General features: G+C 35.6%; 2 protein-coding genes across 5 annotated transcripts in view; both read right to left on the bottom strand.

The window, feature by feature from the left end:
- LOC110371269 (protein dead ringer) overlaps positions 1-7440 on the bottom strand; it is a 109415-nt gene extending 101975 nt beyond the window's left edge. For 2 of the 3 annotated variants that reach the window (XM_021327429.3, XM_049845249.2), the window contains exon 1: positions 7116-7440. In XM_021327429.3, the coding sequence (XP_021183104.3) occupies positions 7116-7163 (48 nt within the window). In that variant the 5' untranslated portion in view covers positions 7164-7440. The remainder of the gene's footprint in view (positions 1-7115) is intronic. The other variant, XM_049845251.2, reaches the window with a different exon arrangement.
- A 5437-nt stretch (positions 7441-12877) lies between these two features.
- Positions 12878-16146, bottom strand: LOC110371284 (protein lethal(2)essential for life). Of its 2 annotated transcripts, none has more exons than XM_021327447.3 (3): positions 15989-16146; positions 13971-14201; positions 12878-13448 (listed from the first exon to the last, which is right to left on the bottom strand). In XM_021327447.3, the coding sequence occupies exons 2-3, from the start codon at positions 14199-14201 to the stop codon at positions 13104-13106; spliced, it is 576 nt and encodes a 191-aa protein (XP_021183122.1). In that variant the 5' UTR covers positions 15989-16146; the 3' UTR covers positions 12878-13103. The 2 variants fall into 2 exon arrangements, with proteins under 2 accessions (XP_021183122.1, XP_063894430.1); XM_064038360.1 differs by lacking the exon at positions 15989-16146 and adding an exon at positions 15923-15945.
- Between the last annotated feature and the right edge of the window lie 171 nt (positions 16147-16317).

Genomic DNA, 16317 nt, shown 5'->3' on the forward strand with positions numbered 1-16317 from the left:
AGTTATCTATCCTATATGCTTCAAAAGTTATTCGAGATCAAAAGTCAAAATTTGGGTACATCCAAAATGAAAAAAAAAAAATATAGCTCGATTGGTAACAGACATCTGCAATAAGTGATTTCTAGCCTAAGGAGTCCGCCATATTGGATTTAGACTCGCGACACATTTTTTTTCGAGTTATTCATAGCAAGCCCTTTCATTTGATACCCATATCGTTGGAATGCATTAAAAACATTTTTTTCTCCATCTTGGTTATACCGCCATATTGGATATAGAATCATACATTGTCATTAAAACTGAACATTCAAACAAAATTTCAACTCAATCGATAAAAAAAATATGCTTTAAAATTGAGCTTTAAATAAAATAGTAATGTATCAAGATTTGTTGGTCGCGCTTGAAATGTACTCTATTCTCGGTATCCACGGCAGAGGTTATTCACCCTACGCGATGTGACGGAGCGACACGTCCTCTCTCTGTGAAGCCTTGCGGCGGTCTGGTTTGAGTTGACTCGCGTGCAGCGTTTTATACTAGTTTTTAAATAATTTATAAAAAAATAAAAACGAGAGATTAAATTATAATATAAAGTTTATGTTTTAAAGAAAGAGTTATATTACTATAGTAAATAATTGTTATATTAAATTAAGTAAGATAGATAGGTAAAAAAAGCATTTGAAATTCACAATTTTTCACATTGTTAAAATATTTTTTTCTGAAAGATAGAGACCTAAATCAAAAAATGTTTTCAACTAACTATAGGCATGGGGATTTCGTCTATGAGTAAAAAAATAAACATTATTAGATTTGCCACTGTTTCCACATGAATTTAAGCTTCGAAATAGACGCTGAACGGGAATTTTATAAAACATCTGTTACGTTATAGGGGTTTTAAGTATTTAAACTACACAAATTGAAATTTATGTTCAATTAACTATATAGACAGTGAAATTACCTTGCGTTATTAAAAAATAACATAGTTATAGAATAAGTAGTTACTGAGAAACAGTGGTTTGAAAAGTACCATTTTAGGCCAAATGGCGCGCGGTTGACGTACACGCTCTTAAGACAACATCAAGAAATATTCATCACCAGATAAGTAGAAAAAGTTATAACAAAAATAAAATTATACAGGGTATAACATTTTTTCAAGATCTTTTATAATATGTAATCTTATACTTTAAGCAATTATAATGTAATGTGTAATCATCACAGTTTTATCTATAACTAATGCTAACTAATCAATAACAAAAAAATATATATCTATAGTAAAATTCTGCACAAATAAAAGAATTTGACCCCATTTTCTCTGTAACATGTCAATCAGTGCATTCAACTCTTTTATTGCAATTGACGTATACAATTATACATCTATCATTTTAATTATGAACAATTTAATATTTTGCAAAAGCAGTAGGCTAATTTATACTTACCTACTTGGGCAACAATATTTCGGAACTTATGTTAGGTGACTTTATTTAATTATTATTTCCTTTTTATCTATTATGTAAAATTTTATATTATTCATTTTTTTTTTCATAAGTTTAAATAATCAAAAGAAAGAACAATGCGTCAAAATAATAATGCACTACTAACAAATCCTCCTTTTTTTAAAGTCTGTTAAAAAGTCTGTCACCATGTATTCTACAGTTTTTTTCCCGTCCGTACTTTTCTTCGTCATTAGAGGTGTACGTAATATCGACATCGACACGCGAATACCGATGCCTCTTCAGATAAGTACGATATTATTAGAATAATGCATCTCTATTGTGACTACTTACACAGAGGTCGGCGCTCGTCACCTCACTCACACGTGCATTGTGGAAAGTAGATAAATGCTTATACAATTTTCTTTATATGGTAGTGGTTTTATATAATTTTGTGTGAAGGTGCTTCAAAATTTGGGCCCAGTAATTTTTATTTAGCTTTTACGTGGGATGCTCGCCATAAAATTCAGATTTTAGCCTAGAATTAAAACTGCAACGACTAAATAGAAAAACTACCAATATTTATTTGTTTTTGTTGCTAAGCTTTGCCTTGTCCTATTTCCTTTAGGAATTATCGAAACTGATAGGTTATTAACAAAATGAAAACAATATAGGTAGGTATTACAGCAGGACGGGAAGGACGGGAAGAGGAAGTAGAACGCATAATCTACCGGAACTAAACATTTGGCTCCAATACTCTAAAAAGGCGTTAGATTATCAAGAATTAAACGAGGCTGACATTTAACGTATTAGCTAGGATTAAGAGCACAAAATGCGACTTAAATCCGTGCCTGACTCTGATCGCAGATAGTGACGATAATTGAATCCACGTTACGTGTCGGTGTGACGGGCAGCCGCGAACCCACGCAACCTTTCCTTTATAAATATTGAATGTCAATACGATTATTTACGACAGATATGTTGAATATAAATGAGAGATAAAGGATCAAGTTCGATTTCTGTATAAAGAACTGTGACAATGGTTCTTTTGTCGAGTCAGCCATTTTATTTGTATGCAAATTAAAATCTTCAACAAAAGGCCGTTCGTGTCGGATAATCAAAATATGTGAGCATATGAAAAGTAACAATTTGATATGCAGGTTCGCATAAAAAATACAAAAGCGATGGAAGAATGTAGGTAAATAACTACATAACAGTTGAGTGAAAGGATTGAATAAGCACTAAGCTGGGGTCAAATTAATAAATGTGTATTAAAACAATGGAATAGCAAACAGAGTTTATGGTTACTTTCAATATTCTTAACGGACTTGGATTTGAACCCGTGGGAGTCTGATTTACCGTTTATGGTAAGACTTGAGTCTCAGAACCAAAAAGGTTTTAGCTGGCTTATAAAAGTTCAATAAAACGGCCAGTATTTTGGAATTGGTTTAAAAACGTGTGAGTTTTTTTTTCTTATACAGCCAGTAATAGATAAGTATGGTGTATTCCCATAAGCCCACCTACTATTGTGGCTAGCACGCGACCAGGTAGCGTTCACCTGCCGACTGTGTGTTACACCTCATTGTGTCATAAGTGGGTTGCCACAGCAAAAAATTGTAACGTCAAAATATTGAGAGTTGAACGTCATGCTTGAGTAGAAAATGGGATTGATTTGATTATTCTAACTTACAAGGTTATTCTTAATTTAGGTACTCCAAACACTAAGCACAGTAAAGATCATTATTAATATGACTAAAATTCCGTGTGAACATTTTTTTTAATTATCTTACCTGTGAATCACAGGAAAGAGTTAAAAAAATTATGTGCTGTATATTTACCACTATTCAAATTGACTGAAAAACAAAAACTAAAGTTCGTTCCTCTCTATTGAATACATCTGCGTTTGAAATGAAGCCAAATAAATCTAACGCGCAATGTTATGCAATAAACTGATTCACGACTAGCTATGTACAAACATTACAGTGCATAACTCGCTTCTCAATTTTCTGATAACACATGTTAATGCGACGGAAAAAATATTGGACAATTAGTACATTTTCCTTGTATAAACAACAATGTAAATATAATTTGCACGTACGTTTATCGATCCATTTGACTTCGGTACTGAAAAATACCTACATTTTTATTATTTATGTGCGACACCAAAAGCCAACTCAACACCTTTTTATAAATTACTTTTATAACTTCATCACCGAATCCGCAATTTTTCATTGAAATGCCAAGAAATGGTGTAAAAATAAGTGCCACACGGGCATAGTTAATTAAAATTAATGCAAACCGCCAAGCGGAGTTGTCAACGCGAAAAAATAAAATCTCGAAGCCCGCCAATTATTTCAATTAATGGTACGTCGCGGTGTCGACAGGAAAAGGAAGCGTGCGGTCGGGATATGAGCTAAGTATAGTCCGCGATTGTGCACTGAGTGACAGCTAGGCTTGATTAATTAATTCGTGGCCCTCTATTCGCCGAGTGGGGATAATAAATCGTGCGTTCTGGCCTCCCGTGAGATGTCGCCAAAGCCAGACACACCGCTGAATAAATGATTGAGTCAAACGCAAACATTATATGTGTCGGGACAGAAATAAACGGCTAATGATGTGTTATACAGGTAAGCGATAATAAAGTCTTCAGATCTCGTTACTTTACATCGTTAGAATTCCCGGATTGTTCATCAATTCTGACTTGCTGAAACTGCTTTAGATTATATTTGTTTCGGTTACATTTGATGTGGCTTCAGCTATTTCAGTTTCGAATCTAGATTATTCTATTATTACATTTATGTTAGAAACAGTAAATCATGTGACAGCTTGTTTATTATAACCGAATGCACGTATTTTATGAATCACAGGTGCATATTTATCACTGTTACAGTGCATTATTCGATAACACAATAAATGCCAAACTGCGGTGACTTGTTATCATCTGCGACGTCATTATTAGCTTAGAAATCATAAACCTCCTTAGCGGGAAGCACAAAAAACTGAGGGCAAAATATCGATGCCGTTCCTTTTGACGAATTATGAACATGGACAAAAACAGTTCCGCTAAATAAACAATGTGCAGTCAAATTTTGTAGAGCCGCCGCAGATGGGAACCTTCGTCCTGCAATAAAACAAGCTTGAAACCGAATCGCAGCCGAATTCGTTATTAATAAATAATCATATCGGCGCCATTTTGTTGAGGCCGACACATTGAAGGCGACACATGTGTTGCATAGATGTCGCCAAACATGGCATTTTGTTGGCTTTAGGACTGCACTGCGGATTTTAGAATTTTACATTTGCACATTTAAAGCTAATAGGTTTGTTACTATTATTTTTGGACTGATCTTTTACTACTAGGTGTATATGGTAGGTATCTATGAGAAAAAATAGCAAGTGCTCCTTAAGGTTCTTTTTAACTTTTATAAAACTACATAGTTTAAATAGTAAGAACCAACTACTCTCACAGAAAATTACTAATTTTGTTTTTTTTTCTAAAAAATTATTACTTGCAGCAAAGGGCCACATGGACCACCGTTACTATCGTACATAGCAATATTTTAAAAAGTGCAATAAACCCAAATAAACCCTATATTTTAGTACCTGAATATAACAATAGAAAACCAGATGTGGGACAGCCGCGGTTATCTCTACTTAGACATTGATAAGTAACTAGTTTCTTTTGCTATCGATGAAAACACCACGAGGTATTGATGATTCATGATTTTTATATGGGGCTTGCAATTTATGAAAAAATAATATTATGTATGTATAAAAACACACAAAATAACTGAGCAGGTACAGTAGCATTGGAAAACTAGATAACAATATTAACAACGCTAAGTAAATCTTATTAGATTTGTTTATTTTAATTATTTGCACTTTTTACTCTGGTATCATTGAATCAAATTGTCACAGGCACCAATTCAACTTTAAACGATTTAAGCCTGCCTAAGCCTAGTAATTAATTTTTTTATACCAATCTTTATTCTGCATTTTTTAACCCAGTTCAATTGTTCCAATTGAAATATTTCTTCTATTGAAAAGTATGATAAAGATTTCCTTTTCAAAATACCCAAGTAGTTTAAATGGAAAGACAAGACGTTGTTATAATAATCACAGTATGATTATGACATCACATTCATGATAAATAACAGTGACGTCAAAATAAACATAAAGTAGTTAAATCTACCTAAATGGCTATTTTATTGTGCCACAATCAAGAAAATAAATTGATAACATTATTTGTAAGTGCCTCTGACTTCAAATCTATCCTGTGAATTTTCATTTTTCATTCCAGAAAGAAGGTAGGTATATTGTGTATTTTATCACAAAAAAGGTGGAATCATGAAGAATATAAAACTGTAGCCTTTAGTTTAAATAATATTCGGCCTATTGATCAGCTACAAGTTACAAGTCTAGGCCCAAGGCTAAATACCTGTGCCTAAGTAGAGATCAATATAAACCGCCTAAGAATTTATGCTTTATTCATAAATTATCATCTGATTAAATAATTAATTCAATAGGTAATTGATGCCAAAAGTTTATATAACACCCTTTAGGCTGAAATTGCAAAGCCTTCAAGCGTTTATATCTATACTCGGTAGGACCCAAATCTATCACATCAAAGGATTTAGCCAATTTAAATTAATAGTCTCTTTAACATTTCCGTATTTGTCCGACATACCTAATTACTTTTTTATCTACTAAACAAATCCTGAGATACATATGTTTATGGTTAACTAGCTATTTTCAAACAGTTTTACCCGCGTCCCGGAAAACTTCGGCCCGTACCTGGATAAAATATGGCCCATGTCGCAGCGCCCAAGAGTGAAAGAATTTTTCAAATCGGTTCCGTAGTTTCGGAGACTAAAGGATAGAAACAAAAAAAAATTTCTCTTTAATATTACCATTACCTTAAATATGCGTAGATTTACATACATACCTACATTAACCTGACTCATATATATATTTTGGACATACTCATACAGTGTGGGTCAGTACATATTTCTTTAGGAATGTGCAAATAAATAACAATGTTTTTGAGCCTAGCTTTTGCGTCCGAAGTTTGTTGACACCACATGGCATGCATTATCTTGTGATGCTTCATAACAATTGACAACGACAATATTATCTATAGCTATACCTATCTTCTAACAGTTTTTTTTTTTTTTTTGGAAAAGTTATACACACTTCTCCCGTGTCTATTTCATTCTCATTGGGCTTCCTTATTTAATCCGTTTGTTTTATGTTATGCAAAATCATACGTAGGCTTACATTAAATCAATCATTTGTACAATCAATTTAATTGGGATTTTCTTCTCAATATTTTCGCACTACCCTCACAAAAAATATCAAGTCTTGCAAAGAGATAAAATCAATCAATTATTTAACTTCAATCAAGGATAGGTTACATAGCTTATCAGAGCACGGTTGTCATAACAACCGGTAGCAGTCGGTAGAATAACAACAGCCAGTAACAATGCTCTTGCTAACAACACTTCAAACATACCTTCCACGGCTTATAGAAACGCCGACAACTGACAACATGCAACTAACCGCATGGGTAGAAGAGAAACAAACTTATAAGAATAAGGGAACATGTAAGGATGATAATTTGGCTCGATAACTTTGATCAGGGAAGTTTTTAAAGGGGGATTTTTCGCGTGTATTGAAAGTAAAGAGACTTACCACAGGGCTGTCGTCGCCAAGGTCCGAATCACGGTCGGCGTCGGCCATGGCGTACGCCGGCACCGGCTCACGGTTCTTCACCCGAATCTTGGCGGCTTGGAAGGCACGGTGCGAGGAATACGCCACGGGAGGCACGTGAGCACGCACTCGCGACGGACATACAACGGACACGGACCGGGGAAGCGAGCGCTGCGTGTGCTCGCTCGTAATGGTATGGCGCGCCGGCCGCCGGTCGCCCCTCTCCGCCAGGCCCCGCCTAGAGGCGTCCGACACACGGCGAATCAAACACCGCGATAACAAACTGATATTTCAGCTCGATGCTCCGCCCGCCGCACTTCAATTGTTTTTATTCAAGCTATAAAATAATCGCGTGGCATTGATCGCTCGCTGTGATTAATAGCGATAGTGAAACGTGATATTAATGCCCCTTAATCGGAGTTTCGTTTGCGCATTTAATGAGCTGTTAGTGTTAGCTCTGTTTACGTATAGATGCCGTTGATTAATGGATCCGATGAATGAGGTCGCCTGTTTAATGAACAATCTGTTCATTCATTAATTTGTTTCGTTTTAATTGGTTATTAGGAAGTTTTATGAGATTGATAGGCTTTCTAATGCAGTTTTTAAATGAATAAAGTAGGAAAACTTCGTTTTGGAATTAAGCGTATGTTTATTAGACGCGTTGAAGTCTTTACTTAGCTTATCAGTATAAAAACATGAACTTAGTTAAATCTAAGGTATATTCATTGAAGATCGTTCCGAAATTATTTCATACCAGGGCACAAATTAGTATTACCTAAGTAGGTAGGTAGGTAGGTACCTATTCACTGTTGACAATTATGTAGACTTGAATTAGGCACCTAATTATTTTAAAGTTGTCATAAATATCTTAGGTATGTGGTTAAAAACTTAACTGTTGGTATTTCTTACTTAATCTTCTTACAAAAAATAAACATACAAAACTTGGATTGCAGCAAGCAAGCAAGCAGTCCAAACAAAACTTTTTCGCATTACCTAATTATTACCCTCTTACTTATAGGTAACTATTCCATAAAAATGATGAGCAACAATATTGACAAAATTCTTACCAGATTATTACAGAAAATATGCTAGCTATTTAATATTTTAAATTCTTTACTTAGTTGTAGGAAAGGTTTCAAGTTTTAAGTAAATCAACCTTTACTTATGTCCTAATTTTCCTGAAATTGCATATTTACTTTATGATGGAGGGTATTGAGTACTAAGTACGGTAACTTAAGTAATCATTACAATTTGTTTTTACCTATCTTACTATTGAAAAGATTTTTTTCACTAAGCAGCTATAAGACTTTGCGGTAGACATCCGAGAAATAATAAATTGAATGTGTTTATAATGAAAATTCTGAGAACACAGGTACAAGACCCTGTCTTAATTTTTCGCAAAAATGGCTCTTGAAACGATAAAACTCCTCATTTTCTTCCTTATTCAATTAATTCAGGAATCATATTTTTTTAACTGTAACTCAAGGTCTTAAACGTACGCTCGAAATCTTGCTTTTTGGCACTTGTAGAAATGAAAACTAAAAAAAGCAAAGAGTCTTTGAATTCAAGAATTTCCAGCAATTGACAAACTGTAACAAAAGCTCTTCTAATTCTGATACATAGTTATATCATTTGACGTTTAATTATAACCTGCTGAGTAATCGAATTCGTAAATAGAAGACTCTAAGTGCACAGATACCTAGATACTTACAGTAGTTAAAGAAGAAGTAGATAAAGTAAGTAGGTACCTATTAATTGGTGACACATACCTAAAGGATGATCATATAAACTTATTGCCCGATGCCGCTAAAAAAGAAGGGATCAGTCTTCTGATTTTGGTTATAATGGGGCTTATGTATTACCTACTTATGGCCTAAAAGCAAAAAACAATTCGTAAGCAAAACCAATCGTTGCTTATTTTATAGGAACTTGACTTATAATAGGCTAGCAAAAATAAATATGGCTTAATTAGAATACTTATGGCTTCTCAGGAAAGAATTATTCTTCTGTGTCTAACCCCCAGCTACAAGCGGCACAATAGGTATATCTCGATTTCATAGTTTTCAGTATCTTGGTACAGAAAAAAGCTAGTAGGTAGAAGTAGAAAAGGGGAGATGAGATGTAATATAATTGAACTAATATCATTGAACTGCGTATCCTATTGTAGACCGTAAACCGATAGCAATGGATCTGGATCTTCGTAATCGATCAAATCAAAACCAAATCGAATAAAATTAATCGATATTTCCAATCCCAATTAGACCGAGCTTTCGTTTTCAAGTAGTCAGGCTCAGACAATACAATACAAACAAAAGTACTTATTTATACATAGCTATATAAAGTACGTAGGTATAGTATAGTAGGTACAGACAGCTACAATTAATACGAAGGCAGATCAATCGCTTGTCGAACACTGCAAGCGGTTTTGTGTGGTGCAAGTTATAGGAGCTTATCTATTAAACCTGGTACTTGTGTTGAAGTACCTGTCCCTTAATACCTATTAGATAAATAGAAATTAGTTCATAATTCAACTCCACTTAATAATTCAAGTGGTAGGACTTCAGTACATACTAGAAAATAATTTCAGAGTTACGAGAGCGGTATACTTCATAAATGGTTGTGGCAGTTTTGGTTTTTAATGTGGTCCCATTTTGAATTTCTGGTTTATTAAATGAAATGGAGAATTTAAAATTGCCATCAAAAAGGATGAACTAATAAACTGTACCTACTGCTTTATTTATGACTGGTTCAAATGATTTGTCTTGGTAATTATCTTACATGCATTAAATTACGTAGCCGATCTATCCTTCATTCATTAGGATATTGTTCTTATTAAAAAGAAAATCTGTCGGTCAGCTCTAGTACATAATAGATTTCTCACCATATCTCAGCTCCAAACGATTTAATTATGCTTTATTATACCTACTCTTCACCTTCACGAGTCCAAAAACGTACCTATCTTCACACCATTGCTCCCATCAACGAAATACTTGCACAAAACCTCATCGAACAAAACCTCTTCCTCTCCCCCCTTGCACCACCGTTGCTGTAATCGCTCCAGGCTGATTGATGAACTCCCCTCCCCTCCACTCCGGCGGGAGGACTGGACTCCCCCCGCCGTTTAGCCCGGGTGATCCATGACTATGAGATCTATTACTCAGGCTACATTACCACAATGCTTGGCGAAGTCTGGTTTATTTTTAGGTTTTATCGTGGTTAATTGTAGTTCTATTAAGTTTAAAGATGCTTACCTAAATGTGGTGTTTTGTGATGCGAAATTTGAATCCGTAAGCAATTTTTTGTGTTTATTCTTCAGTGAACTTTTGGAAATTGAGGTGATACTTAAAGAAATAAGCAAGAGACCATCGTTCAGATATTAAATTACTATACTTAAGTCGCGACTCAATATATATACCTAGTAACTATATTATAGTTGGAACGATTGGGATTTTATTATACTAGAATTTGTTAATGCTCGATCTTAATCTTTATCTGCCAATTTAGGTACCTAATTCTGCTGAACTGTTACGGATAATACAGGAAACCTACAGGTATTTTCTTTTTCAGATTTCATACATTATGTACAGACCTACATTGTTTAACTAAAAAGGCTTAACAGACTATGAGAACAGATCGTCCTCCCTTAATTAAATTAACTCCTTCAACTTAACGTTAAAACTGTTACAAATAAAATGTCGCCATGCCGACAATTCTCTTCGTGTGACAGTGAGGTGTTAAACTCATAAGTTCAACTTGTATTTGTTTTATTTTCGCTAAGAAATCACACGGCGTTTAGTTTGCGGTCACCGCCGTTGTAATAGTTATGAAATATAGTTCTGCACTGCAGGGTTAGATTTAAAAAGCTTTTCGTGTTCTTTTGATGAATATAATTTTTAACGGACTTCCCAAAAGGAAGGTTCTCAATTCAGATGTTCATTTGTTTTGCTTTTTAGGTTTCAAGGACCTGAAAAGAGTTCCTGCTAAGGACTTACCTAATTAGGTAAAACAATACTTATATTTGTCCAAAGACGCACTGAAATGAAATATCTAAGCTAATCTACCTATTTAGTGAATCTGAAAACTTGTCTAATTTCTTTACTAGTTTTATCTTCTTTAACTACACCTAATAAGCAAATATTTAAACATATTGGCAAACACCAAATCGCTAACGTTTCTAATTTTGTTCTACTAAACGGTTTGGCAATAATGATCTACGCAGTGATCTATAAACAGAAGTTCAGATCAATATATGAAGATGGCGCTGTATGTAGATAGTATGTAAAGCGTTGTATAGATGGCGTAAGTTAAAGAGCAAATTAGTCAGGTCGCAGGAACAAAAAACAACTGGTTTAATTTCAAAAAATCTTTCAGTTAGATGGCGCATATATTGAGTAAGGCTGTACCTACTACTTTTTGTCCGGCTGCAGGCGAAACCACTGGAAGAAACTAGTTGAAAAAAAATTGTAGGTAAGTAGGAACTGTATTATTGTCATAAAGCCGTGATTTTTGTATTGACTTTTTTTGCAAATTAGAAGTCTGCCTTTCATAACGAACGACAAAAACCTTGTTTCAAATTGTGTTACCTAACCAAAAAGCACTCAAACCCCCGATCATCATCAAAGATTAAACAAACTGCAAACAACGTGCAAAATATCCGAATTCCTCTGTCAGACAACCCTCGCGCAATGATAAATTAACAATATTATTGGAGTCAGCACATCGTTCCGCGGGTGAATTAAATTAGTCAAACGGAGCCCATAATACGGCATGACTATTCGCCATTTTGCTTTGTTGACTTATAGAAAATCCGTCATTACAGTGTGACAGGTCACACTTGGTCTCAGAGGATTTGATCAACTGGAGACGCCTTTGCCGTGCCTTATTGACTGCCAGAGGTAACATCAGTGTCATGAATAGATTTGCACCTGTGTGCCTCAAGTTTTTGAGGTGTTGACACATTTATGCGAAAGCACCTACATTTTGATGGTACGTAAGGACGTACATAAGGAAGTACAAGGGCAGTTCCTACGTAAGGGAGTACATATGGGAATATATAAAAAGAAGAAATAAATGTGACGCCACAAGTAAATTAAACTTGTGGTCATGACTTCGGTGGCCACTACGGTAAATCCGCCACTGCTTGTGTTTGACAATTTTTAGCTTGTGTGCATAACGATGTGATCGAAAATGAGTGAGCTTTTGCTATTTGATGCATTGCCTCGTCATTTTCGCACAGAGATTTGTGATGCTCATTTCTTTTCCGATTATTTAAATGTTCTTAGCACTTGGCACACCACAAGTTGCGTTTTACATTAACTAGTGAAGGAATTATTGTTCATTATTTGTAGTTCAGCGCGCATTTGTTCTTTCTTTGTGGCGTGCGTTTGCTAAGCATTAATGTGCGCTCGCGGTTTGCGCTTGCGACGGTTAAGTGTTTCTTAGTAATGCGTTCTGTCTCTTGTGCATGTAAGAGTGAATAGTTGCTAAACGCACCTGCTTGATAAAGTACATACAACTATTTTGTAATTTTTCAAGAAATTAAATCATCCAACTAAAATTAAATCAACTGTGCGGTTAAAATTGGGTCTGAAACTATACTAAGCTGATACCTACTTGATTAGAATTTTTGATTCTCCACTTCAGGTAACAATTGATTGAGCCTCAGTTTTGGGATTTGAAAAAGGTTCAAAGTAAGCATTAATTAGAGGTAGGTACATCTGCAAGAACAAAAAAAGATACTTGAATGATGATTGGAAATCATTTATTAAATTTTATTACAAACAAATGATGTTGCATTCCTCTTTTATACAAATCAATATAAAAAAAAAACCTAATTCGTTCATTTCGAATAAGCTAGTCGTTATTGGCCAAGAACGGCGCTTAAATAAATGCTATTTATGATTCGATCGTTGAACATCGATTCATTGACAATAATATCGATGTCTCGTTAGTAGACCCCGAATAGGATGATCAAGGGGAGGTGACGATAGGTACTGTTTGTTCACGGGGCTGTTCGGTCTTGACTGGTTCGGGCTGCTTGGCAGGACCAGTCTTTGTAATAGGAACTATCCTCTCGCCCGCGTTAGGAGGGGGTCGCTTTGGTGCTGTGATTGTCAAGACTCCGTCGGAAGACAGTGTGCTGACCAGGTCTTGCACGTCGTAACCTCCAGGAAGGATGTAGCGACGGGTGAACTGACGGGAGATGAAACCGTGCTCGTCTTGCTTCTCCTCGTGCCTGCCTTCGACGACAACGCTGTTGTTCGAGGCTTTCACTGTGATCTCTTCAGGTGTGAACTGCTGGACATCTAGGATGACCTGGAATGTACAAAAAGCAAAAATGATAGATACCAGTTCTAGTAATACAAAGGGAAGGGGTAGGGAAGCAGAATTATCTTTTTTCTCGAGATGTGATTATCTAAAAGTCCAGTTCCCACAAACATCATGTTAAATCGGCATTTTAAGCTACGCAGTTAGACGTCACATGTCATGTGGTAATGAGAAGATTTAAGCAGTCCTAACTCGCTTTATTGAGTGTTACAAATGTAATCATGGATAGTACTCGCAGACGTGTCACGAGACCCACTGAGATATTTTGAAGTCAAAGAATAGTCATAGTTTAGTAGTTAAATAGTCATCTCTCTAACAATGTTACCTCATAATACCACAGATTACTATAATAGTTACTACGATAATACTCGCATATCAGAATCAAATAAATCTTTCGTTCTTAGGATATTCCTAAAACTCAAATGAAGCCTTTTTCAGTTAATTCTCTTACACACACGTTCCAAAAAAAATATTTCATTTAGGTACCTATAATCTACGAAAATATCTCACCTCAAATTTCTCCTTAGTCAAGTTAATAGTGGAAGCAGACTCCTGCCTCGTCAGACTCGTTCTCCATGGCCTGAAGTAGGAGTTCCTGAACAGCGAGGAGGATGGGAGGGTGGAGAGGGAAGAGAGGAGCTCGTCCCTCTTCAGGCCCATGCCGAAGTGCTGGTCCAACAGACGAGAGGGCCTGTCCCACTCGTCCCACCAGTCGCGGAACATTAGAGGTACTATCGACATCTGGAATTGGAAAGAAGAAACGTTAGTGTTGAAGGAAAAGGGGACCTAAGTAATACTTAGGGTTTATGTGTTAAATGTCGATTATAAGAAACCTAAATACTGTCATGATAGGTAACCAATGTCTCATCAAAACTTCCCCTCGTTTATCTCAATTAACTTTCACCAACAGTGTCACTGATAAAAGTAGCCTCGATCATTTTAACTATCTCTGAAAAAACTTTTCAAATCGGACCAGAAGTTTCTAAGTTCTTCCAAACAAACAAACTATAGATGTTGGCGCATAAAGGTACATAGATATGCTTCAGCCAAAGATTAAAATAATTAAATGGCTGATTTAGGTATTCTTTATGCAACAAGGTCCTATCTACCAAAGTCATACTATGTCCCATTCCAATCACAATCCTATAACTGCCAACTCCTAACCAACATAGAATGGCCCAGCAAAACCATAGGATATCAATACCCTTGCAAGAGGTCGTAAAACTTATCTTTGGCCAGAGATAAATCAACAACATTGTCTATTCATCGCGTAGATATAAACAGCGGGTATTTTCATGGCACGTTTATTTTCAGCGGTTACATCGACTGCGCTTGTAATGGACGACCCAGACCAATGTTATTTGAACGCATACAGGTGATTCTAAATTTGAATTTTTATTTACTTTTTTATATAGAAAGGTCGTTTTTTATTTTGATATATTTGCCAGTTATTTTTTTTTTTTGTTTACGTTGACGCACCTACGTATTGATAAATGCGCTCACAAGGGTTTGGCTATGCACATCGAAAATAAAAATTGCATGTTGTTTACGAATCCCAAACACAATATTTTTCTATGAATTTTTTTTACGTTCGATGGACCAGTAGGTAGATTTTAGAATTTGAAAATCTAATATGAAGAAGCTATCTAACCATTTTTGGGTACGAAAGTCTCATCGGAAAATCCCTTAGCCAGTATTCCGATCCCAATCAATTCCCTTCAAGAACCGGTATAATAACGAAAAACATTATAAAACCCAACACTAAATAGAGCTGTCCAATCGACCTCTAACTACATTAACAGCTATTTTACAGCGCCAACAAAAAGCTCGTCGAAGTTTATCGATCTTGTTTACAAGTAGCAATCGGTGCACATTCTATGAAATTCTGGAACGATTCCACGCACCGTGAGTCACCTGGGAACGTTTATAGAGCTGATGCAACGTTCCGAACCGAATATTGGAACAGTTTGAGAGTTATGCGACATATTAGTGTTGTAATAGTTACGGTTTTAGATCGAGTGTTGATGTAAACAATGTGAGGTGCGTATCTAAGGAGTTCGAGTTTTTTTGAAGATTGTTTTTTGAAGTTGGTGAAATACGATGGTGGAAAGTGTTTTTCTAGAATTTTTTTTGAATTATGAAAAAGGTGTAATATAATTTGGTAAATACTGACTTTACTTTGTTTTTTTATCATTTCAGGTATAGGGCCTGAAATATGGGTTAACCAGTTTTCCGCGCAATATGCAGCGTTCCAATTAAATTAAAATCATAATACTACTTGAATAGCCAAGAACCGATTACACGCAGTTGTTCAAACAAATCGATACCACATAACTAACTATACATTCACAGTTTCCAATTGCATGGAAAAATAACTAAGTAGGTCCGATACTATTTTCCCGCTACAAAATCCCGCCCAAACTTAACGTTCACAATTCAAAAAAAGAACACTAGTTAAGTACCTTTAAGAGCACACAACAAATAAACAACACTAGGTTCTTAAAAAAAAAAACAATAAAGAAATTCACCTTTGTGGTTGTTAGTTCGTTGCAGGCGCGCGCCGCTCTGGACTCGAGACTACCGTTTGTCGGTCTCTAATGAGATTTAAATAGAACTTTCAGCGGCCCACACTGGCTGATTCACGTTACACCTTGAACTTGACGCGTCTACGGTATCATTCAGTAGTAGGTATGACGGATTGTTTGGGAAATTGCCGTGGATGGGCCATGCTTTTTGGGAACTGTCCTGTAATAATTAGTACCTACCTCCATGGATTGAGAGGATAACTACTAGAATCTCCGTCTGCATATTCAGATCACGTCGTGGTTGGTCCTCAAATCGGAAATACTGGGATTGA

Source organism: Helicoverpa armigera, chromosome 15 (genome assembly GCF_030705265.1).
Source record: "Helicoverpa armigera isolate CAAS_96S chromosome 15, ASM3070526v1, whole genome shotgun sequence".
NCBI classification, from domain to species: Eukaryota; Metazoa; Arthropoda; class Insecta; order Lepidoptera; family Noctuidae; genus Helicoverpa; species Helicoverpa armigera.